The sequence below is a fragment of the Carlito syrichta genome, unplaced genomic scaffold (assembly GCF_000164805.1).
Source record: "Carlito syrichta isolate Samal-C Ts95f unplaced genomic scaffold, Tarsius_syrichta-2.0.1 Scaffold305756, whole genome shotgun sequence".
In the NCBI taxonomy this organism is placed as follows: domain Eukaryota; kingdom Metazoa; phylum Chordata; class Mammalia; order Primates; family Tarsiidae; genus Carlito; species Carlito syrichta.
In genome coordinates this window covers 513234-539426 of record NW_007249852.1, presented here as the reverse complement: position 1 = coordinate 539426, position 26193 = coordinate 513234, and the positions used below count along the sequence as shown (strand labels likewise).

The following is a 26193-nucleotide window of genomic DNA, read 5'->3' as shown; positions in this document are numbered from 1 at the left end:
CCTTCATCCTTCCATTTAAAAAGTAAAATAAAATTGCCTATCACAGATCACAAGTTAAGTAATCTAAGATTACACTTTCTTCTTTATAAACCTAAACCTACTACCTAGTTCTCCAGTAAATAATACATATGAAGTCCTTATATTTTAAATGCTGACTGGCTTTCAATTTTAGAATCAACTATAAAGAATGCACAGAAGATTTAATAATATTACAGAAAAGAATGTAAATGTCCTAACCATGTGAAAGGTTGAGAGGTAGACTGGGAATGAGTAGGGAAGAGGGAATTCTGAGAATATGGTAGAAGAAATTTAGGGGTATTATATTCTCATTCATGTGGTGCAAAGTCAAGTACACTATTTAAAGTTGGATAGTCGAGAGATACAGGTGATAAACAACAGAAGATTCCCTTAGAATTTTTAAAGTTTTTTAAATGAAAATTTCATACAGCTAAGGAGCATTGGTATACCCACTACCTGTGTACCACCATTTAGCATTTGTATACTAAAAATAAATTTGGAAATTTTAAGTACGATTTGCAGAAGTGGAAGATGAGGAGAATATATAATAAAAATGCACTTAATTACTTGAATTTAACAGTGAGGGTCAGTAGAGAGCTGTGAAAGCTGATAGATCAAGAAACAGTAAAGGTATAGCATATTATGTAGAATTATAGAGACAATCACCATTTTTTTGAAATGCATCAAAAATAAGACGGACTCACTTTGGGAGACCGAGGTGAAAGGATTGCTTGAGCCCCAGGGCTTCGAGACCAGCCTGGCAACTTGGTGACACCTCGTTTCTACAATAAATCAAATAAATTAGCTGGGCATGGTGGCATGAGCCTGTAGTTCCTTGGAAGGCTGAGGCAGAAGGATCGCCTGAGCCCAGTAGGTAGAAGCTGGGGTGGCCGTGAGCATGCCACTGAACTCCAGCCTGGGCGAGTAAGACTCCAACTCAAAAACAAACAAACAAACAAACAAACAAACAAAAAAAGTTTGGACTAATGGATGGGTAGAGAGATTGCAGATAGATGAATAAAGCAAATGTCACAAAATATTAACTATAGATTCTAGGTGGTGGGTATATGGGTGTTTATAAGTCTCAACTTTTTTGATTAAAATTTTGGTAATAAAGTACCAATACCAATGTGGTTGAGAATGGCCATTGGGTCTGGAAAGAGATGTCAGTGTTCACGCACATCCTTGCTGTCCTCTGCCTGGCACTCTGCAGAGTAGTCTTCCAGTCTCCCAGCATCCTCTCTGGGGCTATGTGGCTGAGTCTGGCAACTGGAACATGGGTGGAAATGATATGCACCATTTCCAGGTTTGGCCTCTAAAACCGCCTGCAGGATTCTCAACAAGCTCTCTCTTCTCTTGACTGCTGACAGACCAGAGCAACTTGGGAGCTGTATGCTGAAGATGAACATCCAATCACCTGTAACGGCCCCGATGGCCCATACCAGATGCGATAAGAGGGAGAAATCAACTTTTACTGTCTTAAGTGGCTATTAGGGGATTTCTCTGAACCACAGTCACAATAACTGTAACTAGTAAAGAGTGTACCATGAGGGACTATGAGCAGAAGCTTTTACTTATTTCATATCATTTGTATTAATTTTTAAGCACATATATGCAAATGTAAAACAAGTAATATGCAGATATCAGTTCCTACTGGGACTACGGAAGCCTTCTAAACTCACCTTCTAAGGCCTCCTTTAGCATATTGTGAACCTTGTGTGAATAAAAAAAGGCAAAATGGCACCCCTTTCTCTGGGTTGATACAGCCCCAGTTGGGCCCACTCACCCCTCTACTCAGATACCTTTGAACAGTGCACAGACTGCACAACCATGCCCAGCAGCATCTTCTGACAGTGCAGGCTCAGGCAAGACTTAATAGGGACCTTCTAGGAAGGAAGGGATGTGGTGATCAGCATGCAAGTGTCTTCCAGTTGATCTATTTCTCTTACCCACTCCACAATACCATGATAAGGCACAATGACCCAACTCAGAGGACTGCAGATACCAAAAAAGAAGAACCATGATGCCACCATGGCCAATTCCAGGGCTAGAAAAGCAGCAGCAGCTGAGAACCTGCCTTCTACCTCAGAAGGGGACCAGGAGCTTCCACTTGGAAGAGATGATGCAATTCTAGCTCTTTCAAGCCTGCAGAGGGGAGCGTGAGATGGGCATTTTATCTCATTTATCCTTTATATAGACCAACCCTGCCCAAGCAACTGATGTCTTGTGGCAGCCAGTCATAGAAATGTACCATTGAAAAGAACCTGCAATTAGCCAGCAAGGTGGCAAGCGCCTATAGCCCCAGTTTCCCGGGAGGCTGAGGTGGAAGGATTGCCAGAGCCCAGAAGGTTAAGGCTGCAGTAAGCCATGATCACATGCACTCCAGGCTGGACAACAGGGAGGGAGGGAGGAAGAAAGGATGGATAAATGGACAGACTTGCCATTCAGCTGCAAAGACTGCAGAGGGCGGAGAGATTCCAGTTGTTGGCACCACCAGGATCCTAGGACTTGCCTTGGCTTTGGAGCTCAAAGCACTTTATTCCCAGGCAGCCTCCAGACAATAACTGAGCCACAGCAGGAGGGCTAAGGACCGGCCTTTCTAACCAACCTGGGACTTCTCTAATGAGCAGCCTTTGCTCTGGAGCTCCCCAATCCCAGATCTGCATGGTTATCTGAGACTCTCCCTGTCCAAACCTGCTGCCTCCCCTTCCCTTTCATAGGTGTTGGGTCATAGGTATTGCATCATTAATTCCCTGCCCAATTCTGCTTCCTACACCTTCTCCCTTTCTTGAGTGTTACTCTTTAATAAACTTCTTGCACTCCTAAGTCTGTCTGCCTGCCAAGGCCTTTAAAAGTGAGTGACACACAGACTGGGGTGCTGCTTTCAGCTCTTCCAGCCTCCCTTCTGCTTCCCCCTTACTTCCACCACTCCTCTTTGGTCTCCTTGCTCTGATGACCTATTGAAGCATTTGTTCAAGATTCTAGTCCAATGCACCACAACTGCCAGTGGGGGGCACCCCACTGTGACCCAGCCCTCTTGGTAAAGCCGATTGACAATGCATGCATCTTTAACAAAGCTCTAATTTCCAGGATCTTACTGATGACTTCGATAGCATTTCATCAGAGCATTAAGAGACCAGTCAAAATGATACCCATGCTTTCAGCCAATAGCCCAGCTTTTAAAGATTTTACCACGATTTCCTAGCCAGGTTCAGGAGTGTGCACCTGTAGTCCCAGCTACTTGGGAGGCAGAGGCAGGAGGATTGTTTGAGCCCAGGAGTCCAAGGCCAACCTGAACAACCTAGCAAGATTATGTCTTAAAAAAATAAAAAGAGCCGGGCTCGGTGGCTCAACCGTGCCTTTGGGAGGCTGAGGTGAGTGGATTGCCTGAGCCCGCAGGTTCGAGACCCGCCAGGGCAGCGAGACCTCATCTCTACAATAAATCAAAAAAATTAGCCGGGCATGGTAGCGCGTACCTGTAATTCTGGCTACTCGGAAGGCTGAGCCAGAAGGATCGCCAGAGCCCAGCAAGTCGAGTCTGCGGTGGCCGGGAGCGGCCACCACACTCCAGTCTGGGCGACAGAGTGAGACTCTGACTTAAAAAAAAAAAAAAAAGATTTCCAGGCCCGATGCAGTGGCTCAAGCCTGTAATTCCAGCACTCTGGGAGGCTGAGGCGAGAGGATTGCCTGAGCTCAGGGGTTTGAGACCAGCATGGGCAACTCGGTGAAACCTCGTCTCTACAATAAATCAAAAAATAAGCCAGGCGTGGTAGCATGCACCTATAGTTCCAGCTACTTGGAAAGCTGAGGCGAAAGATTGAGTGAACCCAGCAGGCTGAGGTTACGGTGGCCGTGAGCATGCCACTGTACTTCAGCTTGGGTAACAGAGTGAGACTCTGGCTCAAAAAAAAAAAATTTCTAATTAAGTATATTTATTTGCAGCAAATCAGACAGAGTTCCCGTTCTGTATCTTTATTTGCAGCAAATCAGACAGAGTTCCTGTTCTGAAATTATATGCACTCTTTGAAAAAAACAACAAAATAAGTCACTGGCATAAAGACATTCTTTTTATGTCCTATCCTTAGAGTGCTTTCAAAAGCAGTGTCACTAGGAAGTTGGAACACAAGCATCCAAATGACATTTTTCTTTGAGTCGGAGTCTCATTCTGTCACCCAGGCTGGAGTGCAGTGGCACGTTCATGGTCACCGCAGCCTCAACCTGCTGGGCTCAGGAGATCCTTCCGCCTCAGCCTTCCAAGTAGCTGGAAACCACAGGCACGTGCTACTATGCCTGGCTTATTTTTTTATTTATTGTAGAGACAAGGTTTCACCAAGTTGCCCAGGCTGGTCTTGAATCCCTGAGCTCAGGCAATCCTCTCTTCTCAGTCTCCCAAAGTGCTGGGATTACAGGCTTAAACCACAGCACCCCGCCCAAATAACTCTTGAAAGCTCTAATAGCCAGGCACAGTGGCTCACACCTATAATCCCAGCACTTTGGGAGGTGGAGATGAAAGGATTCCCTGAGCCCAGGAGTTTGAGGCCAGCCTGAGCAACTTGGCGAGATCTCATCTCTACAATAAATCAAAAAATCAGCTGGGTATGGTGGTGTGTGCCTATAGTTGCAGCTATTTGGAAGGCTGAAGCATAAGGATTGCGTGAGTCCAGCAGGTCGAGGCTGTGGAGGCTGAGGAGGCTGTGGTGGCCATAATCAATCGTGCCACTGCACTCCATCCTGGGTGAAAGAGTGACATTCTGATTTAAAACAAAAAAACAAAAAGCCTCTAATAAGAGTGACAGTCTTTTTTCTCAGTTTTAACACAAAGGAATAATACATAGGGGGGTTTCACAATACCTGAACAAGAATGTACTAATGAGAGGTGTGTTTAAAAAATGTTTCATACCCATTACCTTATAGTTTATTAACAGAGCTGTTAATGACAAATATGTTATTTTTACTTTATACATTTTGATTATTCTGCCCAAAAAAACTTTGGATAAGTGGTGTGTAATTAAAGAGTTATTCCTATATAATCTATGCAGTAATCCCAAAACTTTTTCTTTGCAGTATTCCTCTGTGGCTATCGAAGTTTTTGAACCTGACTGTTGTACCAGTCCAAGACCAGGGAGGCAGCCACATCCACTTAGCCCCAAGGATATGGTCGACAACAGGCAGCCCAAGCCTGGGGAGGTGAAGGAAGAGCAATGGACAGAGGCTAAGACCAAGGTTTTTTTTGTTTTTTGGTTTTTTGGGGGTTTTTTTGGAGTTGGGAGTCTCCCTCTGTCACCCAGCCTCGACCTACAGGGCTCTGGTGATCCTTCTGCTTCAGACTTCCAAGGAGTTGGAACTACAGGCATGCACCACCATGCCCAGCTAATTTTTTTGTAGAGAGGAGGTCTCATCACGTTTCCCAGCCTGGTCTTGAACCCGTGGGTTCAGGCAATCCTCTTGCCTCTGCCTCCCAAAGTGCTAGAGACCAAGGTTTTAATTACGGCACTGCTCCCAATTCAAGGAATAAGTCATTTGGACAAACTGCTTCACCTCTTGGCACTTCAATGTCCTCATTCAATTTAAAATTTTAGAAATTACTCTTTTGAAAAATGTTAGCGTTCTAACTCTGTCACAGAAACACACACTTGTCATCGGTTAACCCAGGACTCCAAAATTTTTGAGGCTAGATTAAATCCCATTTACTTTGCGTGCCAGTATAAAAATGCTGTTTTGTTCTTAAACACAACCCTGGTTATCAGCGTCTACATCTGTGCTGGAGCCCAGGAGGACCGACCAGAAGATAAAAACCAAAGCCCCTCTGACTCTCCACCAAGCTCACTTAATTACTGAGAAAACAAAAATTTGATAAATCAGAGAAGAGTCTGATATCCCAGAATAAGCACAGATTATTTTGGGTAGGAAACAGTCACAATCAAGCCCTTGGTCTGAGTATGAGTAACAAAATCAGCTGACGGGTCACCACCTTCCACGGGGCTCCAGAAAGTGTATGATACGCAAATGAGGCACTGCAAAATGGACAATGAACCAGAAAACCATTGCCAAGTCCCACTTCGTTGCAAACGCCCAGAAAGTCTGCAAGAACCGCCGACACTGTGTAGGAGACCCCGTCTGGGCGGCAGACAAGAGGGTCAGTTCGGATTTCGCCGCGAAGCCCGTGCAACAGACCCTCCCCCGGACCCCTCTCCACGGGCCGGGCCCTCGCGCTCCCGGCACCGAGCCAGGCTCCTTTCTGCCCCACTCACTGTGCCCGGGCGGACCCGGGCTTCCAGGTCCGTGTTTATAGCGAGTGGCGTTTCCTGGTCGCGGAACGAGCACAGGTAATTTCACAACCTCATTTAGCGCATTCCAAAGGCGAGACTCACAACCCCGGGAACTTCACCTTCCACTAGCCCCACTCCGCGCCGCGGGCAGAGAGGCGGCCGCGGGCCCGGGAGGCGGGTGGGGGAAGGGCGCCCGGCCGGGGAGGGGGCGCGGCGCGACCCTCGCCAACCGTACAGACCTGGTTCGGGATCCTCGGGCCGCCCCGCGTGGTTGCCCATGCTCGGCCGGCTCGGCCAGCGACCGGCTGGCCGGCCTCGGACAGGGTGTCCACCGTGCCGCAGCCTGCGCCGGCTCCGGCTGGCGAGGCAGCTGCGTCCCGCGGGTCCGCTCCAGTCAAAGAAAGGGCCGGGCGCCTTCCAGTTCCCGGCGGCTGCCGGCGGAGCCGCTCCTCGCCCGCGCGAACGGGGCCCGCCCACCTCATCTGCATGCCGCCCGCCCACTTCGGATCCACGCGCCCAGCCTGGCGCGGCCGGCCTCGAGCGGCCCGCCCACCTCATCTGCATCCTGCCCGCCCCCCTAGACTCCACGCTGCCCGCCCGGCGAGGCCCGCCCGCCTCATCTACATACTACCCGACCGCCTTATCTGCATATCGTTCTCGGGCGCTCAAAGGGCCCCTCCCATTGGTGGCTGACCGACGCCCCGGCTGACCGACTTCAGGCCTGCACCCGCAGACGCTGAGAACTGCAGCTGGGCAAGGTAGGCTGGAAAAACCCCACTGCGGGGAGGCGGAAGCCGAGTGCCTCCGAAAAGGCATGCCACTGCGCATGTGAAATTGGATCTATCGGGACGAGAAAAGCCTAGGGTGGGTGCAGGACAGGCGCTTAATAAGTATTTTTTGCGGAGACGAATGAACGGACGAAGAAACAACTCGAGGAGTAGGGGAAGAAAAATAACGCTAACAAAGACGTGCCCATTATCCGAGATGAATACTATTGCCAATAATAAAAATGCATACCAGTCACAAACTGTTCTACTGCTGTCAGAAATGACTATAGAAATTACCCTGAACGACCTTCATCCTTCATCTGACAGGGAAAACACGTAGAACTAATCAAATCTTGCAGTGAAAATATTTAGGGCTAATAAAATCATTAGTAGAATGACTGGTTCTATCTCCTGCATCTCTTGAACACCATGGTCCATTCTCATACCTAATGATCAACAACTTAGGACACTGTTGATCACTCTTAATGACTCAAAACAGTGTATTCACTTGGCTTCCAGGACACCACACTCTTCTAGTTTTCTGCCCACCTCCCTGGTCTCTCTCAGTCCCCTTTGTTGGTTCCTCCTCATCTCCTTGACCTCTAAACCCTGAGTGCCCTAAAGCTCAGCCACTTGACCTCTTTCCTCTCTACTTTCTTGGTCTTTTATCTGCCAACTTGTGGCTTTTAAATACCAGCTATATATCTCCAGCTTGGTCCCCTCTTCTGAACTCCAGACTCATATATCTAGCTACTTCTTGACACCTTCACTTAGATGTCTTAATATGCATCTCCAATGTAATCAGAACAAAACTGAACTCTTGCTTTTCTTCCATAGACCTGTGTCTCCTATAGTCTTCTCCATCTCCATAAGTAGAAACTTAATTCTTCTAGTGACTCAGGCCAAAAACCTCCTCTCACATGCCATGTCTAATCTGTCAGCAAATCCTGTTAGTATATATGTCATAAATGCCACCACACCTCAGGACTTCTCACCTCCTCCACTGCTGTTACCTGGCCCAAGTCACTGCCATCTCTTGCCAGGATTATTGCAACAGCCTCCCAATCTCCCTTCTTCTGCTTCTGCCTCCCTATAGTCTATTCTCCCCATGATAGTGAGCATTATGCTTCTAAAACCCAGGTCAATCACATCAAGTCTTCCCTTAAAATATTTCAATGCCTGTCTCGCTTGGAGGAAAAGTCAAAGCCCTTACAATGGCCTTCAAGTTCCTGAATAATATCCCCTCCCACCCACCCATCTCTGTCAATAGACTCACCTTCTCCATCTCACATTATTCTTGCCACATGTGCCTCCTCACCCACAAATAAGCAGAGCATGCTCCCATCTCAGGGCCTTTGCACTTGCTCCCTCTGCCTGAAACACTCTTTTCTCAGATACCTACATTAATCATCCATGTGGCTCACTCTTTCTCATTCTCTAGGTCTCTGTTCAAATGTCACCCTACTTAGGGGGGTTTCTCTCATCATACCACATTAAATAGTAAACCTGACCCTCAACACACACCCTCCCCCTGCTTAGTTGACCTCTATGACACTGGTCACCATTCCACATACTATGTGTTTACTAATTATTGTCCCTCCACTACAGTGTAAGCTTCATGAGAGCAGGAACTCTGAACAAACGAATGAAACAAATGAATGGGTCAGCCTATAATCCCAGCACTTTGGGAGGATGAGGTGAGTGGATTGCCTGAGCCCGCGGGCTCAAGACCAGCCCGGGCAACTTGGCAAGACCTTGTCCCTACAATAAATAAGAAATTAACCAGGTGTGGTAGCGCACACCTGTAGTTCCGGCTACTTGGAAGGCTGAGGCAGAAGGATGGCCTGAGCCCAGCAGGTCAACACTGGGGTGGCCATGAGTGTGCAAGCCACTACACTCCAGCCTGGGTGGCAGAGTAAGACGCTAACTCAAAAAAAAAAAAAAGAAAAAGAAAAAGAACCAATGTATAGGTTGTACCAAACACAAATCAGCCCTAAATTACACATTATTTCTTTTTAGTGGTAATACCATGAGTTGGATTCTCCCACTAAACTAGTCTGTCAAAGACAGGAGTCACAGTTTTATTTCTTTAATCTATAAAACCTGGCACAACACTGAGCACATAGAAGCAAATGTACTAAGGAAAATAAATTGCATAGTCCAATGTTACAGCATTTTCAAAATCTTAGAAATCTGTAGACAACAGTACAATGAACATTGTTACACAGTCATCACCTGTGTTTATCAACATTTTACCACATTTGCTTTTCATTCCAACCCCCTCCATTTTTCTTTTTGTTGCATCATTTGAAAGTATGTCACAGGTATCATGATACTTCACCCTAAATACCTCCAGCAACACCTCCTAAGGCACTCTCCTACAATACATTATCATACCTAAAATAAAAATTATTTTCAAACTCAAAGTTCCCTGCTTCCAAAATGTTTTTTATATACCCTAAGAAAAATAACGCCAGGATTCAATCAATGTTAAATACTGTTTGAGGAAGATACGTCTTGAAATAACCTCAATGATAGTTTTAGATGTGTATAGAGGTTACCTGACAACACCACTTTTAAAAGAGGTAGATAAATTTAACACACAACAATTTTTCCTAGGGTATGACCTCACATTTGAAGTTTTAGATATCACAGTAAACATCTGTTAAAGATAACCTTTTTTTTTTTTTTCAAAAAATTGAGTCGGAGTCTCACTTTGTCATCTGGCTGGAGTTCAGTGGCACAATCATGGCCACTGCAAACTCAACCTGCTGAGCTCAGGCAATCCTTCCACCTCAGCCTTCCAAGTAGCTGGGAATACAGGCGTGAGCCACCATGTCTGGCTAATTTTTTTATTTTATTGTAGAGACGAGGTCTCGCCATGTTGCCCAGGCTGATCTTGAACTCCTGGGCTCAGGCAATCCTCTTGCCTCAGCCTCTCAAAGTGTTGGGATTGCAGGCATGAGCCACCACACCCAGCAAAGAAAACTTTAAAAAGCAGTACAGTGACTAGTCTGGATGTGGCAATCACATATGCTGGGTAAATGAAAAACCAACTGCCTGAATGTTACATGAATAGGATAAAATTTCCAGTGGAATCAGAGTTTATTGCAAGTAACAGCTGGAAGTGGAGTGCTCCAGAACTGATGTTAACTTCAAAAATGGCTCTGATGATGACGGTGATGGGGTGAAGCGTCAAAGGTGCCAGTGATGCTTATTAAAAACAACAACAACAATGCACGGATGCTCCTGGACTTATAGGTCCCAATGAACCTATTATAAATTGAAAATATCCTGAGTCGAAATGGGCTTTGTAAACATGAAGGATGTGAAAACATAAACCACAATATACAAAAAATGCTAACAACACAGCACTGAAGAGAGCGTTGGTTGTTTTCCCTGGTAATCGTGGAGCTGACTGGGAGCTGCAGCTCGCTGTGCTGCCCAGCATCACAAAAGAGTATCGTACCCCCATATCGTTAGCCCTGGAAAAGATCAACATCCAAAATTCGAAGTACGGTTTGGACTGAATGCATATAGATTTTGTACTATTGTAAAGTTGAAAAATTGTAAGTTGAAGCACTCTAAGTCATGGACTGTCAACAATTCTAAATGACTGTATTCATATAATATATAATTTCAAATAGTGTAAATAATTTCAAAAGGTGTAACTAAGTGGATAAATTAGACATCATAATTATATATCTTCTACTTCATATATATTCTAAATATTTATTCAGTGAAGACAAAAAAGGTTTTTAGGGATCTTCATTGAATATAAGAATTCCTTATATGTATGCATATACTATAAAATAATATGTACATGGTCCCATTTATATTTAAAAATTCTATATTATACTGTTACTTTTAGCATATGTACAAATAAATTTTGACATATACATAGCAAATTATTAGAAATAACTATATCTGCAAAATAGAATTATAGAGGACTTTTATTTCCTATAACACTTCTCTAATGCCTTAACAATAAATATATTTTACTTTTGTGACCAGAACACCCCAAAAGTTCATATACTTAAACTCAACAATTCTTATGGGAATGTATTCAAAAGAAATGGTTAACGAATAGATATAAACACCTAGCTTGCAAGATAATTTTTAACATTTATTGAGAAATTATTACATGCCAGACACTATTCTAAATACTTTATATGTTTCAATTTATTTAATCCTAACTCAAATCCAACAAAACAAAAATATTTTTTAACCCAAAATAAAGATTAGGAGATGACTGAGAGGGTAATTAATTTGCCTAGTTACTTAGCTGTAAAGTGACAGAGCCAGGATTCAGTCCCATGTCTGGGGTCCTCAAGTCCACCCCAAGATTTAGTGATTCACTGGGAGGACTCACAAAACTCAGCATACAGTTGTACTCACAGTTATGATACATTATAACACACAAAGAGAGGGAAAAGGCCTATGGGATGAAATCCAGAGGAAACCAGGCTCAAACTTCCAAGAACTTTCTCCCAGTGGAGTCATTTAGGGAGGTGCTTAATTTCCCCAGAAATAAGCTGTGACAATACATGTGAAATGCTGTCTATCAGGGAAAGTCACTGGAGACTGCAACCAGGGTTTTTACTGGAGGCCAATCATGTGGGCTTCCTCTGCTTAGCACATACCACATTCCACACTCCACGAAGGAAGGCAAGTGTTCTGTATAAACCACAGTGTTTGCACATTTAGGCAGTGAGCCCCTCTTATTAGGATGGTAGAAACCCTCTTGAAACCCAAGTTCCCTGACATCATCCAAGTGCCAACCTGGCAAGCAGCCTTTCTAGGGACAACAGGCCTGCTACATTCACTCTTTTTTCTGTACAGAACCCATGCCATTTAATTCCAGAGAGTGTGGTGGGTCTTCTGGCTCTAGTCACTTACTACTATAACTTGACCTTCGTCCCCACGGCAAAGCTCCCTCAGTTCTGGGAGTCGTAGGAATGTGTCACTTTCAAAGCAAGAACGCTCAGTGAACTTACAGTTTGTGCTCTTTGTGTTCTCTCTTCTACAGAACCCTCCTGGGAAGTTCAACCACAGCAGCTTAGGCCCCCACCCTCCACTCAACTGCGTGAGGAGGCTCCCCATTGCCTCTGCTCCCCACTCTCCCCAAGGTGGGCACTAAAACCCCTCCACAGGCCTAAACCTGCCATTTGCTCAGTGCTGCTGGTGCTGATAGATTCTGTGCCCTCATGTCGTCAGATCTTGCTTTTGCCACAGGCCTCCTCTCAAGGATATCCATGTCAGGCTTAGATTTCCACTGTACCTAAAGCTGCCTGCCTCAACTCGGAAACTCTGCCAATAATTGTCACCATAGTGGTACCATTGCTGAGAGAGATGTTCAGAAAGATAACCACCATAGTTTAACACTGATTGCTTCTAAGAGGTAATGTTTTGGATGATGCTTTCAATTTCTTCTTTGTACTTTTTTTTAATTATTCCCTTTTCTATTTTTAAAATTGTGGTAAAATACATACAATTCGCCATCCTGATAATTTTAAAGTGTCTAGTCCAGTAGTGTTAAGTATATTCACATTGTTATGCTATCATTACACCATCCATCTCCAGCACTCGTTATCATTTTGTAAAACTGAAACTCTGTACTCATTAAACTCTAACTTCCTATGTCCCCTCCCCTCTATCCCCTAGCAACCACTATTCTACTTTCTGTGTCTATGGATTTGGCTACTCTAGATGCCTCATAGGAAACAGATCACACAGTGTTTGTCCTTTTGGGACTGGCTTATTTCATGCGGCATTAATGTCTTCAAGGTTCATCCATGTTGTAGCATGAGTCAGAATTTCCTTTTCTTTAGGGCTCCTTAACATTCCATTATATGTAAACATCACATTTTGTCTGTTCATCTGTTGATGGACACTTGGGTTGCTTCCACTTTTTAGTTATTGCAAAAAATGCTGTTAAGAACATGGGAACACAAATATCTTTTGAGTCCCTGCTTTCAATTCTTTGGGGGTATATACCCAAAAGTGGAAATTCTAGTCAATATTATACTTTTCAAGACATTACTTTGTTCTGTACTCTTTAAGCTATCATGTATAAACCATTCTTCTTTTTTTTTTTTGAGTTGGAGTCTCACTCCATCGCCCAGGCTGGAGTGCAGTGGCACATTCACGCCCACCCCAGTGTCAACCTGCTAGGCTCCATCAATCCTTCTGCCTCAGCCTTCCAAGTAGCCAGAACTACAGGGGCAGCAGCTAATTTTTTATTTATTGTAGAGACAAGGCCTCGCCAAGTTGTCCAGGCTGGTCTCGAACCTGCGGGCAGTCCTCTCACCTCAGTCTCCCAAAGTGCTGGGATTACACTGAGCCCCAACCTTTCTCTTCTTCTTTTAAGTCTGGGTCTCACTTTCTGGTGGCACAATCACAGCTCACCACAGCCCTGACCACCTGGGCTCAAGCAATCCTTCCACCTCAACCTTTCAAGTAGCTAAGACTACAGGCACACACCACCACAGCCAGCTAATTTTTAAAATTTTTTTTGTAGAGACAAGGTCTTGCTATGATGCCCAGGCTGGTCTCAAACTCCTGGGCTTAAGCGACCTTCCCACTTCAGCCTCCCAAAGTGTTGAGATTACAGGCGTGAGCCACTGTGCCTGGCCTGAGCATGAATCATTCTAATAAAAACAATGTCACAGCCGGGTTCAGTGGCTCAGCCTGTAACCCCGCGCCTTTGGGAGGCTGAGGTGAGTGGATTGCCTGAGCCCGCGGGTTCGAGACCCGCCTGGGCAGCGAGACCTCATCTCTACAAGAAATTAAAAAATGAGTCGGGCGTGGTAGCGCACGCCTGTAGTTCCAGCTACTTGGAAGGCTGAGGTGGAAGGATCACCGGAGCCCAGCAGGTCGAGGCTGTGGTGGCCGGGAGCGGCCACTGCACTCCAGTCTGGGCGACAGAGTGAGATTCCAACTCAAAAAAAAACCCAAAAAAACAATGTCACTTTCCTTACCAGAAAAATGAAAATTATTTGTTACCAAAAATAATTAAGTAGCTTTACGTACACTATACTGAATATGACAGAAGACAAGATTTTCCATGCCTTGGAGGGGCTTAATTCTTTTACTCAGTAAATAACATTCCACATCTGTTTTGTGCATGACACTACTCAACTTTTCCTTATTCTAAAGGAGGAAGAAAAGCTCAATTTTCGTAGTAAGCCAAAGGCCAACTTACTGAACTGAGAGTAGGTTCACACAACAAAGAAAATCAAGAGAAACCAGAACATGGAGAGAAAAAACAGAAAAGAAGGTCACAAAGCTCAGTAACTGATCAGAAGGAAAGTTCCTTAGGCAAAGAGCATGTACATTAGTCTAGAAAACACTCCAATTCTGAAGAAGTGGCAGGAAAAGTGAAGGGAGGAGTTATAAGGATAAAAAGCAGATTAGTGGTTGCCTGGAGCTGGTGGCAGAAACAGAGACTGGCTGGGAATGGACTCCAGGGATATTTCTGGGTGACAGGAAGGTTTTAAAATTCATTTGTGGTGGTAGTTGTAACTCGGTCAGTTTACTAAAATTCACAGGGTTGCACTCTTTAAATGGGTGAACTTTACAGTATGTAAATTATTTTTCAATAAGGCTGTTTTTAAAAAAGTCAAGGGAGATAAGCAGATGAGCCTTCAAGCCTCAATGTATTATTTCCAAACTCAAAAGAGCCCTGTCCTCACTCTGAATCAATTAGCATGACTGAAGCTTAAGGGAGCCTGGCAAGCTAGAAAAGACGCAGGCTTTGAAGAAGATGAGATAAAGGGGAAAAGGAGAGCATCGCCCCTACTCAGGAGGTGCTTGCTTACTGAATGTGCTGCCGGCAGGTCCCATGAGCTGGGTTCCATTCAAAGCACCAGAAAATTATCAGGCAGGAAGGAGAAGCAGTGCAGGCGGGATATGGTGAGCGACTAAACAGAAATACACATGCGGTGCTACAGAAGATTATTTAAAGGGAAAAAGCACACCCTGTTGTGAGTAGCTCAAAAAAGCCTTTTTGAAGGAGGTGCTACTTATGAGCTGGTTGGTCCTTTCCCAGTAAATAGCATTTCTGTCATGTCTGCATTGGCAGGAGGGGGCAGGGGGCAGTGGGGGGAGGTTGTTGGCATGGACATGCACATCCTGGACAAGCAAGGTTCCCTCCCTTGCCAGCAGCAAGCCCCTGTCATTGTTCACCAGAGTGAACAAAGGCTTGATTGTGAAAAGGTCATAATCACACGGCATCAACAGAGGAAGGAGGTAAGGATGCAATGGGTCACAGTGAAGCAAGGCAGGAGGTAGCCCTTGGTCCATTACCTAGTGAGGAGTGCTCACAGGATTTTGAGCAGAGAGGTGGTCTGATGAAAGCTGTAGTGTATTACTCTGATAATACAGATGTTGCTGTCTTATACACTCTCTGTGTAATATCTTACAGATAGCCATTTCACCAAAATAGCCCATGCACCCCATGTTTATAAGACATCCTGTCTGACACCCTCGGCAAGATGAATCCTTTGACCAGTAGTCTCCTCTCTAGGACACCTGTGTACTTCTGCTCCCATCATGTAAGAGTCAGGTGTTGACCAGGCTTGGTGGCTCAGTCTGTAATCCCAGCACTTTGGGAGGCCGAGGTGAGTGGATTGCTTGAGCCCGCGGGTTCAAGACCAGCCTGGGCGACTTGGCAAGACCTCATCTCTACAATAAATCAAAAATTAGCTGGATGTGGTAGCACAGGCCTGTAGTTCCGGGTACTTGGAAGACTGTGAGGCAGAAGATCACCAGAGCCTAGCAAGTCGACGCTGGGGTGGCTGTGAGTGTGCCACTGCATTCTGGCCTAGGGGACAGAGTAAGACTCCAAGTCAAAAAACAAACAAAACAAGTCAGGTATACAAGGGGGATCCCAAAAAACTGGAATTATCTTTCTTTTTTTTTGAGTTTGGGCCCCTTGTAGTACAGGCTTCCCTGCTAGATAAGTGTTCTAGGAGCCCATTGGCCTCAGTGTGCCAGCAAGCCTGTGTTGAGAGGCTGTGTTTGACTTTGGTGACTTTTTTTCTGGAGGTTCTTTTAGCATGTTTGCCCATTTCATGATGGGTGAGTTATGAGCACACTTGCCCACACTGTGCTGAGTGTTCAGCAGTTTTGAACAAGAACAGGATGACCCTGGTGCCTGATCTCACCCCAAGCGATTATTTTTGTTTCCCTGGATGAAAACAGTCCTCAAAGGGAAATGTTTTACTCATGTGGAAGAGGTGAAACAAGAAAATGGCAGAATTACTACAAGACATCAACACTGAAGAGTTCAAAAACTGAACAGTGGGAAAAGTGTCTCTATAGGTGTTGCATAAAATGGAGAGTACTTTGAAGGTGAGTGAAAGTTTAAACATGTGAGAGTAAGTACACAATTTTTTTTTTTTTTGAGTTGGAGTCTCACTCTGTCGCCCAGACTGGAATGCAGTGGCCACTCCCAGCCACCGCAGCCTCGACCTGCTGGGCTCCAGCGATCCTTCCACCTCAGCCTTCCGAGTAGCCGGAATTACAGGTGCGCGCTACCACGCCCGGCTAATTTTTTGATTTATTGTAGAGATGAGGTCTCGCCTGCCCATGCGGGTCTCGAACCCGCAGGCTCAGGCAATTCACTCACCTCAGCCTCCCAAAGGCGCAGGATTACAGGCTGAGCCACCGAGCCCGGCTAATACACAATTTTTTACAAATAGATTCCCTTTCTTTGGGTTCCCACTCATATTTGTTCCCAAATCTGTTCATGCTAATTGTACTTGTGATTTTGTTTACATAACTTATCATATAAACCAATGAAATATGAGTGCAAAGAGAGAGTCATGCTGAATGATTTGAAAAGACCCAATAGAATGATTGGCAGTAGTGGAAAACTGCAGAGAGGGGGGTGGGGAAGCGGGATTGGCAGTAGTGGGAATCTGCCCAGGGAAGGGGGGCACACCTCATTAACAAGGGTAACTGCATAATGAATATCTGTATACCTAACCCTGAATTGTACCCCACATCTTTAAAATAAAAAAATTAAAAGGAAAAAAAGAGAAAAGATTCAATAAAAGTAACTCACTATCAGTGCTGAAGCAAGGAGAATCTTTGCAAATATGTGAAAGGATTAAACAATTATGTCTCATGTTTAAAAAACTAAAACTGAAAATCATGGAAGATATATTACCAGTGTGGAAAGATGTTTTTAAAAACTTCAATCAGCAGGCTCACTCTGTGAAAATGTCTTGGCTCTACAACTAAGGATCAGTGAATGAATGCACACTTATATATACTGTAAGTGGAAATAAAATGTTCAAAGTATGTAGGTTTCATTTTTCTTAGGTTTCCCTGATTTAACCAACTTTTTCAATTTATTGGTCAAAAATAGTCCCAATCAAGGACAGGAGAGGAAGCATTAACCAACAGCAACAACTCAAATCGGGAAGCTACTGTGCTTTAGCTAAGAGATGTATGTTAGGTGAGTCAGGGGAATCCAAAGTAAATAAAAATTAGTGTACAGATGTGACTGCTAAAGACAATTACATGTTGAGGTAAAGGAAGCTATTAAGATAACATTAGAATTTACCTGGAGGACTGAGAAATGCCACTTCAGTTAGGATAAATACAGATGCTAGAGGAAGCAGTTAGACAACTCTGTAATAAGGATGGTGAGTTTAGTTTAGACATTCTGAGAATGCAGTGTAAAATCCATGTGAGCAGGGACTTCCACTGTTTTGTTAATTGTTGCATCCCTACCACCTGGAAAGATTCCTGGAACATAGTAGACACTAAATATCTGTTGATGGAAAGAATGAATGAATGAATACATATGCAGAAAATCAATGAGGTATTTCCAGCAAATAGTTGGAGGAGTGTTTCTGGAGTACAAGGGGCAAGTTGGGGCCAGAAATACAGGATTGGTCATCATAAGGGAACTTGTCTATCGTGTAATCCTAGGGTCTGGAATAGTGTCTCCCACACAGGAGAATACAAGAAAATATACTTTAAAAAAGTCTTTGACCTCAGCAAAAAATCCTTTCAGGGTTAGAAAGGACTTTAATGGAGATCTTCTGATCCTGTCACACTATAACCTACAACCTCTCTACTTGTTCAGTTTTGAATGAATAACACGGAATTTAGCAATAATAGGGAATTCTTTTTTTTTTTTTTCCGAGTTGGAGTCTCACTCTGTCACCCAGGCTGGAGTACAGTGGCATGCTCATGGCCACCCCAGTATCGACCTGCTGGGCTCAGGCGATCTTTTCACCTCAGCCTTCCAAGTAGCCAGAACTACAAGCACACGCTACCACACCTGGGTAATTTTTTGATTTATTGTAGAGATGAGGTCTTGCCAAGTTGCCCAGGCTGTCCTCTAACCTGTGGGCTCAGACAATACCCTCATCTCGGTCTCCCAAAGTGCTGGGATTACAGGCTTTAGCGACCGCACTCGGCCAGTATGGAATTCTTTATTTACTAGGCAACACACTTATCTTTGAATTGTTGTGGTTAATTAGAACATACATCCATATATTAAGTCAAAACCTGGCCCTAATTTTACTGCTTAGAACCAAAAAGGAAAGTTCCATTTTGACCAAAAAGGAACTGGTCGACAAAAGTGAAAAGTACCTTAGGAAGAAAAAAAAAGTCATCTTAAGAAATGAAAATTGCCGGGCTCAGCCTGTAATCCCGCGCCTTTGGGAGGCTGAAGTGAGTGGATTGCCTGAGCCCGCGGGTTCGAGACCCGCCTGGGCAGCGAGACCTCATCTCTACAATAAATCAAAAAATCAGCTGGGTGTGGTAGCGCATGCCTGTAATTCCGGTTACTTGGAAGGGTGAGGCGGAAGGATCACCGGAGCCCAGCAGGTCGAGGCACTCCAGTCTGGGCAACAGAGTGAGACTCCAACTCAAAAAAACAAAAAACAAAAAACAAAAAAAAAAACAAAAAAGAAATGAAAGCTTCATGGATGTTTATAACAGCTTTATTCATAACTGCCAAAACTTGGAAGCAACCAAGATGACCTTCAGTGGTGAATGCATAAATAAACCATGGCACATCCAGATAATGGAATATTATTCAGCCCTAAAAAGAGATGAGCTATCAAGCTATCAGAAGACGTGGGGGAACCTTAAATGCCTATTATTAAGTGAAAGAGGCCAATCTGAAAAGGCCAATACTATATGATTCCAACAATATGACATTCTGGAAAAGGGAAAACTATAAGGATTGTAAAAAAATCAATGGTTCTCAGGGGATGGGGGAGGGAAGGGATGAATAGGTGGAGCACAGAGGATTTTTAAGGAAGTGGAAATACTCTGTATGACATTATAATGGTGAATACATGTCATTATACATTTGTCCAAACCCATAGAATATTCACCACGAGGGAACCCAAATTTGAACTGCGGACTTTGGGTGATAGTGATGTGTTAATGTAGGTTAATCAAGTGTAACAAATGTACCACTGTGGCTGGGGATGTTGGTAAGGGAATGGCTGTGCATGCACAGGGGACGGGACATATGGGAAATCTCTCTACCTTCCTCTCAATTTTGCTGTGAACCTAAGACTACTCTAAAAAAAATTAAGACTTTAAAAAAAACATTTAAGTAAAGAAAAAAAAGCAAAGTTTAAAGAGTCTGGGCCACGTGCCCTAGAGTCTAAGATAGGTAGATAATTTTTATTTGGTTTCTGTTTTTGTTTTTTGCTATAATTCCTAAATCAAATATTCTATTAAGGAAGATGGTTTGAGGGAAAAAAAATCACATTTTATTGAAATTTCTACATTTCATGTGCTACTCTTGGTTCCTTGGTCATTCTACTTAACTGTCATACTCTCTGTGACAGATGTAACTCCATCTTATCGATAAGGAAATTAGCTCACAGAGGCTAAGCAACCTGTCCAAAGTCACACATGATGCCTTTCTAAGGAGGCTAGAAAATTCTCAGAAATATGATTCTGACCCCAAATGAGTAACTGATTTGAATGAAGAAGAAAGAGGAAAGTTCCTAAAGAAACCAGTCTATCTGTACAAGCTACTTTTTTTTTTTTTTTCGAGTTGGAGTCTCACTCTGCCGCCCAGACTGGAGCGCGGTGACCGCTCCCGGCCACCGCAGCCTCGACCTGCTGGGCTCCGGCGATGCTTCCGCCTCAGCCTTCCAAGTAGCTGGAACTACAGGCGTGCGCTACCACGCCTGGCTAATTTTTGATTTATTGTAGAGATGAGGTCTCACCAAGTTGCCCAGGCAGGTCTCGAACCCGCGGGCTCAGGCAATCCACTCACCTCAGCCTCCCAAAGGCGCGGGATTACAGGCTGAGCCACCGAGCCTGGCTTACAGGCTACTCTTGATGTGTCAGGGAAAATGAGGGCTAAAATGAAAACTAGGGCACACAGCTTTGGATGAATAGATGGTTGGCAGAAACCTATAAGAAAATGTTCTGGAAAGCTAACCTTTCAAAGGAGCTGGGGTTGTTTACAGCGATAAAGGCAAAAGCCATCTGGATGGCTCTTTCAGCTTTGATTATATTTCTGTCTTCTCTCAGACAAGTATCTGAGAGAAACAGTCAAAAATGGTATTTGTCCATTTACAAAGTATTGATCAAACCTCAGTGAGAGGAAACTAAAGTGCAAGAAAACCACCTGAGTTTAAAGTTCCTAGCCCAGGAACATTACACCCAAAACACTGAAAAAAAACTTGTGAATGAGGTCATGAACTGCTATCAATAACCCCAGAGGAACCGTGAAGCACATGCCAGAAAGATGGAGAACAGAATGAGGAGGCTCTTTATGGAATGATATGGAATGATTGCTCCAAAATACACAGTTAAGAGAAAAAGCACAAGTGCACAAGGGTGTCCATTCGTGCTACCATTTGTGTACTGAAAGGAAAGAGGATATACAGTTGCTTCCACATACATCGAATAGCATTAGAAGGATACCAGATTGCCCAACACTGGTGACCTTGGTGACTAGGCAAAGGTGCAGAAGCAAGACTTTTCACTGTAGCCCTTTACATTTTGAATCATGTAAATTGCTATTTCCTGTTCAAGAAGTGAATAAAATTTAGACAATATTTACCTCATAGAAGACGAGAGTTTGACAGAACATATTTTTAAAGGAATGGTTTGCAAGGAGACATAACGGTCACCAGGAGCCAGTATGGATTAACTAGGACAAATCACTGAGAAAAAGCCAAATTCTACTCTAGGACCCTTTCTACTTGCTTTCAAAACCCACAGACTTGGCTTCTCTCAGTAGTAGGAGTGGTTGTGGTGGTGGATTCATTTGCTTAAGGCCACATAACTGGGATGTGGCTGAGAGGCCAGAACAAAGCTATGCCCACGCCCTCTCTCACAGAGATTTTTCTTACAGTCTTGTTGCTCCATTGACTATGTGAAAGTCTTGTTTTCTGCTCCCGTACACATGGTTTCTAATGTAATACTCTGCACGTAGATTATTAAAAATGTGTTGATTTAATTTACTGTAAATCTCTTGGCTTAATGTTCCAAAATTTCCACAGCACAAAACCACCACAACTGGGCTGCCTTTTGGGATTGATCAAATAAGGATAAATATCCCATCCAAACAGCATTAAGAAAATCCCAGCAAGATTCCATTACTGGAAGGGAAAGAGGCAGTTTCAACAGTACAAACTTCTACTCTGACCCTCTGTACTGTAATGAGTTCAGGAAAAGTGATTTCCACAGTATTAAACTAATTTTTGAAGTGGAAATCAATATGCAAACAAAGACAATTCAGTGGGAAACTTAGTAATGCATAAAACTTTTTAGGAGGAGAGAACACAACACTGAGAATCTACCATGCATCAGCAGCCAGGAAAAGCAGCATAAAAGATCTGATCATGTTTTCCATTGAGGGACTTTAACATTTCAGAAGGTCACAGCCAAGTTCAAGAGCTGGAACTTGAATATTCCATGAATTCAGTGGAAAGACCTCCAGTTTTCCTTCCATCCAACATGATGATTACACAGAACCAGAAAAGCAGAACTTTCTTCTGGAACATAAAACTTGTTCTAGGGTAGAACCTTACAATTCTTTCCTTTTTCTCTTCTTCCACAATGAAGCCTAGTGTACTGGCACCTGGTTTGTCATGTCATCCCCAGAGACAGCATCTGACATACCTTCCCTCGATCATTCAATACTTCAACATTCATAGGCAACAAGTAGTAACTTTCTCATCAAAGAAGGCAGGAGATCCTGTTTTTCAATAATGCAAATAACTAGAAATAAGAACCATGTGTAATTTTATAATATACCATATTAATAAAGCTTCTGAGCCCATCTTTCCTCTTCTTCCCAGAGTGAGGAGTAGCTGAGTATAGGGTATGGGACAGCATAAGAGGCTATGGAGCTAAGCAGAGGTGTGCGCTGATTGGCTAGAGGGTGGAGAGTGGGGTGGGAGGAGTATTGGAGAGGTTGGCTACATTGAACAAATAAGCAAATAAACTGAGGATAATGAGCACCATGTTTCTCACCATCAGAGGTGATGGTTACAAACTCAGATGGGGCAAGGGTAGAAAGGGTCCTGAGAAGTTGAATTGAAATTGGATGCATGGCTTTATTATATGTACATATTATATATACTATTTATATGTCATTATATTTAAAATGAATTTAAAAGAATAATATATAATATTAAATATAATAGATACAATAATATAATCCACTTGAATGTAATAATAAATGTTTTAAATATATAAATATTATATAAAGATATATATTTTTTAATTTTTAATTTTAAATATGTATGGTACAATTCAGAGTTAGGTATACAAATGTTCGTTATGCAGGTACCCTTGCTGATGAAGTGTGCCCCCCCTCCCCTGGCAGATTCACACTATTGCCAACCCCCCCCAGCAGTTTCCCACTACTGCCAATCCTTTTCTTGTAGTATTATGATAATTGTTTAAGGTCCGCTTATGAGTGAAGGATATATATATATATATTGTGTGTGTGTGTGTGTGTGTTGGAGTCTCACTCTGTCACCCAGACTGGAGTGCAGTGGCCGCTCCCGGCCACCGCAGCCTCGACCTGCTGGGCTCCGGCGATCCTTCCGCCTCAGCGGAATTACAGGCACGCGCTACCATGCCCAGCTAATTTTTTGATTTATTGTAGAGATGAGGTCTCGCTCCCAGGTGGGTCTCGAACCCGTGGGCTCAGGCAATCCACTCACTTCAGCCTCCCAAAGGCGCGGGATTATAGGCTGAGCCACCGAGCCCAGCAGGATATATATATTATGTGTAAATGTTCTATATTGGTATATATAATCTATAAATATACTTATGTAATATGTTATCTATGTGTGTGTATACCCAGTGACACTTGTAACTCTAGCCATCCAGTGTTACAGATAACACCATCTGGGCCCCAAGGCAACACTTCATATCTCTTTTGCTTGTCCTTGAAACAAAAGGGGATGAATGCTGTGAAGGTCTGTGGGTTGTATAGCTGTCAACAGTGGAGATGTTGCCTGATTTGGGCAAAGCCAGGGAAGAGCTTTAATAAGAGATCACACAGATGAGTTAATTTGTTCAGTTGGTTCCAGAGTGGATGGATACAGTAGATTCTTACACTTGGCCAGAGGTGCCAAGTGTCCATTTTCCATTTTCTTTCTTTTCTTCCCATCCCAGCAGGTGGTGCTGGAATCCTCATGAATCCCTGTAACATTTGCAACAGTAGCCATGGTGGCTGAGAAACATTTTGCAATACTAAGCAATTCTTATTACTCTCAAATTTGTATACATGTAAATTTAGACATAACATGAGTCAAGTGTAATTTTGGGGAATAAAAAAAAAAGAAAAACCTTAAAAAGGCAAAGTCTGGCTGGGTGTGGTGGCTTATGCCTGTAATCCCCAGTGCTTTGGGAAGCCAAGGCAGGAGGATTGCTTGAGGCTAGGAATTTGACACCTGTCTCTACAATTTGTGAGACTCCCTCTACAAAAAAAAAAAAAAAAAAAAAAGGCCCAGCACATTGGCTGATGCCTGTAATCCCAGCACTTTGGGAGGCTGAGGAGAGAGGACTGCCTGAGCCCAGGGGCTCGAGACCAGTCTGGGCAACTTGGCAAGACTTTGTCTCTACACTAAAATAAAAAAATTAGCCAGGCATGGTAGCACACTCCTGTAGTTCCAGCTACTCAGAAGGCTGAAGTGGAAAGATCACCGGAGCCCAGCAGGTCACAGCTGTAGTGGCCTTGAGTATGCTGCTGCACTCTAGCCTGGGTGACAGAGTGAGACTCCAACTAAAAAAAATAAAAAAGCTGGGTGTGGTAGTGTATGCCTGTAGCCCTAGATACTTAGGAGGCTGAGGGAGGAGGATCATTTGAGCCCAGGAGTTCAAAGCTGAGGTGAGCTATGATTGCACCACTGTACTCCAGCCTGGATGACAGAGTGAGGCCTTGTGAAGGAAGGAAGGAAAGAAGCAAGGAAGGAAGCTAGAAAGCAAAGGCTGAAAAACTGGGTAAAGTATTCCACACACTAAGGCAGGTCGATTTTTTCCCTAGCTGCCATAATTCCTAAGTAGGAGATTCTATTACAGAATGTAAGGGGGGAAAATATCACATTTTAGTTTTAAAAAAATCAATATTTCAGGTTCTGGTCTTCATACTTATATATATCATTCACTTAATTCTCACAATTCTATGAGACAGGTAAGATTAGCTTCATTTTATAGATAAGGAAATAATCAATGAAATTGAAAACAGAAAAACAATAGAGAAAAATTAATAAAACAAATAGCTGGTTATTAAAAGGTCAATAAAATGGATAAACTTCTAGCAACACTAACAAAGGAAAGAAAGAAAATACAGATTACCAATATCAGGTATGAATCTGGGGCTCTCACTGCAGATCCTGCAGACTCAGAAGAGAATACCATGAAAAACTACACATATAAAATTAGACAACTTAGAAGAAATGGATCGATTACTTAAAAAATACACCTCACTCAATATGAGATAGGTAATATGACCAGCCCCACAACTATTAGGAAAATTTGACTTTAATTTTAAAAATTCACCCTTTGCCCATCACAAAAAAAGACCCTCTGAAGGAGAATTCTACTAAATGTTTAACGAAGAATTAACAATAATTCTATATAATTTCCTTCAGAAAAAAAGATTTGGGAACACTGCCCAATTTATTATGAAGTTGTACTATCTTGATACCAAAACCTGATGAAGATTGTACAAAAAATGAAAACTGTAGATACAATAAGTAAAGATCAAAAAATCCCTAACAAGATATTAGCAACTAGTAATATATATTAAAAAATTATATACCATGACTGAGTGGAATTTACTGGGTACAAAGCAGGTTCTTTATTTTTTTTATTTTTTTAGATTAGAAGATATAGCTTATTTAGAAAGTAAATTATAGAGAGAGAAAGAGGAGATTCAAGGTCGGGGAGGGAGGACAAAGCCAGGAAAATTTGGTGACAGCCATAGCCCAAAGAGCATGTGACCACACCAGAGTCTAGTAAGGCAATGGCCAGGCAGGTTCTTAGATCTGAAAAATCAGTGTAATCCAAATTGATGAATAGATCAAGAAAAGAAAAATCACATAATCACATCTATCAATGCCAAGAAAAATAGACAAAATTCAACCTCTACTCATGATAAAGACTGGAATAGAGAGCTTCCTCAGAAAAATCTCAGAAAAACTGGAATATAGGGGAAATTCCTCAACTTGGTAAAGAGCATCCACAACCCCCCCCAATAGCTCACCTTATAATTAATAACTAAAGACAACATTCTCCCCCTAGGATCAAGAACAAGGCAAGGATATCCACTCTCAGCTCCTTTACTCAACATAGTGTTGGAATTTCTAGCCAAGGTGATAAGACAAGAAAAGAAAATAAAAGGCATACAGATTAGAAGCAAAGAAACAAAACTGTCCCTATTTGTAGATGACATGATTGTTTACATAAAAAATCCCAATGAGCTGGGCTCGGTGGCTCAGCCTGTAATCCCACACCTTGGGAAACTAAGGTGAGTGGATTACGTGAGCCCACGGGTTCGAGACCCGCCTGGGCAACTTGGTGAGACCTCATCTCTACAATAAATAAAAAAATTAGCCAGGTGTGGTAGCATGCACCTATAGTTCCAGCTACTTGGAAGGCTGAGACGGAAGGATTGC

At 43.3% G+C, this 26193-nt stretch overlaps 1 protein-coding gene across 5 annotated transcripts in view; it reads right to left on the bottom strand.

Moving 5' to 3' along the window:
- SPECC1 (sperm antigen with calponin homology and coiled-coil domains 1) overlaps nt 1–26193 on the bottom strand; it is a 305973-nt gene that overhangs the window by 148451 nt on the left and 131329 nt on the right. For 2 of the 5 annotated variants that reach the window (XM_008062607.2, XM_021714765.1), the window contains exon 1: nt 6527–6769. The exons of the other annotated variants lie outside the window; for them this stretch is intronic. In XM_008062607.2, coding sequence (XP_008060798.1) covers nt 6527–6566 — 40 coding nt within the window. In that variant the 5' untranslated portion in view covers nt 6567–6769. Of the gene's footprint in view, nt 1–6526; nt 6770–26193 lie in introns of those variants that run through there. 5 annotated transcript variants of the gene reach the window in all.